The sequence below is a fragment of the Atta colombica genome, unplaced genomic scaffold (genome assembly GCF_001594045.1).
Source record: "Atta colombica isolate Treedump-2 unplaced genomic scaffold, Acol1.0 scaffold163, whole genome shotgun sequence".
Lineage (NCBI taxonomy): Eukaryota > Metazoa > Arthropoda > Insecta > Hymenoptera > Formicidae > Atta > Atta colombica.
The window spans coordinates 1,372,202-1,373,171 of record NW_017259254.1 but is presented as its reverse complement, the minus strand read 5'-3'; the positions used below and the strand labels follow the sequence as shown (position 1 = coordinate 1,373,171).

General features: G+C 29.2%; 1 protein-coding gene across 3 annotated transcripts in view; it reads right to left on the bottom strand.

Moving 5' to 3' along the window:
* LOC108686068 (pyruvate carboxylase, mitochondrial) overlaps positions 1–970 on the bottom strand; it is a 21,901-nt gene that overhangs the window by 12,666 nt on the left and 8,265 nt on the right. For 2 of the 3 annotated variants that reach the window (XM_018191144.1, XM_018191147.1), the window contains exon 2: positions 52–590. In XM_018191144.1, the coding sequence (XP_018046633.1) occupies positions 52–181 (130 nt within the window). In that variant the 5' untranslated portion in view covers positions 182–590. The remainder of the gene's footprint in view (positions 1–51; positions 591–970) is intronic. The other variant, XM_018191145.1, reaches the window with a different exon arrangement.

Sequence of the window (970 nt, the reverse complement as noted above, 5' to 3'; positions counted from 1 at the left end):
TATATATATATAGAGTGTTACTTTACCAAAAGTTAATAACAATTTACTCACCTCGATTGGCAACAAGGACACTTCTGATTGGTCTGTATTCTACATCTGTGCTGAAATATCTGGCAATTTTCCATATTTGTAACACAGTTTTATGTTTATTTAATGCCCGATGAGCACGCATGGAATGCATTTTGTTAGTTGTTTTTATTAAGTGTTCACAGCGTATATTCACAGAATTATTCTTCGTTACTTTTGTTTGGCGTATAAAAAAAGCTAAAAAATAAATTTCTGCACTTTATCTTCTTAGAATGAATTATTTCCCTATTGAAATTGTTTAGGTCGATTTAAATATTTTTAAATTAATTCTCGCGTTTTAAGCCACTTTTCGTTTCTATCTCGGTCTTCGTTCGAGTTCGAATTCCAAATGGAATACAATACTTCGTATGATCACGATAATTATGTCTTTTGGAGTTATTGCTAGCAGCTTCCAATTTGTCAGAATATTCGTTCTACGGCATAATAATTTTTATCATATATTTAAATCGTTTTCTTGTCTGTTTCCCTGATAACACTTTGGTATTCAATTATTTTTGATATTTCTGAAACAGATAAATTCCATTTTCTTTTAGCACAGTTATCACAGTAATTATTTTAAGTTATAAAATCATTATGAACTAAATTAACAAACGACAAAAATTGAAATTCTTTTACACTGAGAGAAAGGATTTTGTTAATTTAACGAGCTATCAGTATTTTCAGTATCCAAAGATCGCTAAATATGTAACGACAAATTTTGTTTGTTGTTGCTACTAGTTTGCTGTTATATATCAACCAATTATTAGTAATAGAAACAAACTACAATATGTAGAATCTAACCTATCTTTAGGCTCGTTTACATAGAAATCGTAGTCTTAAGTCATAGGAAACTGATCAAGCACAGTCAAATATAGGGAGAATACTTGACTAAAATTGATTAATT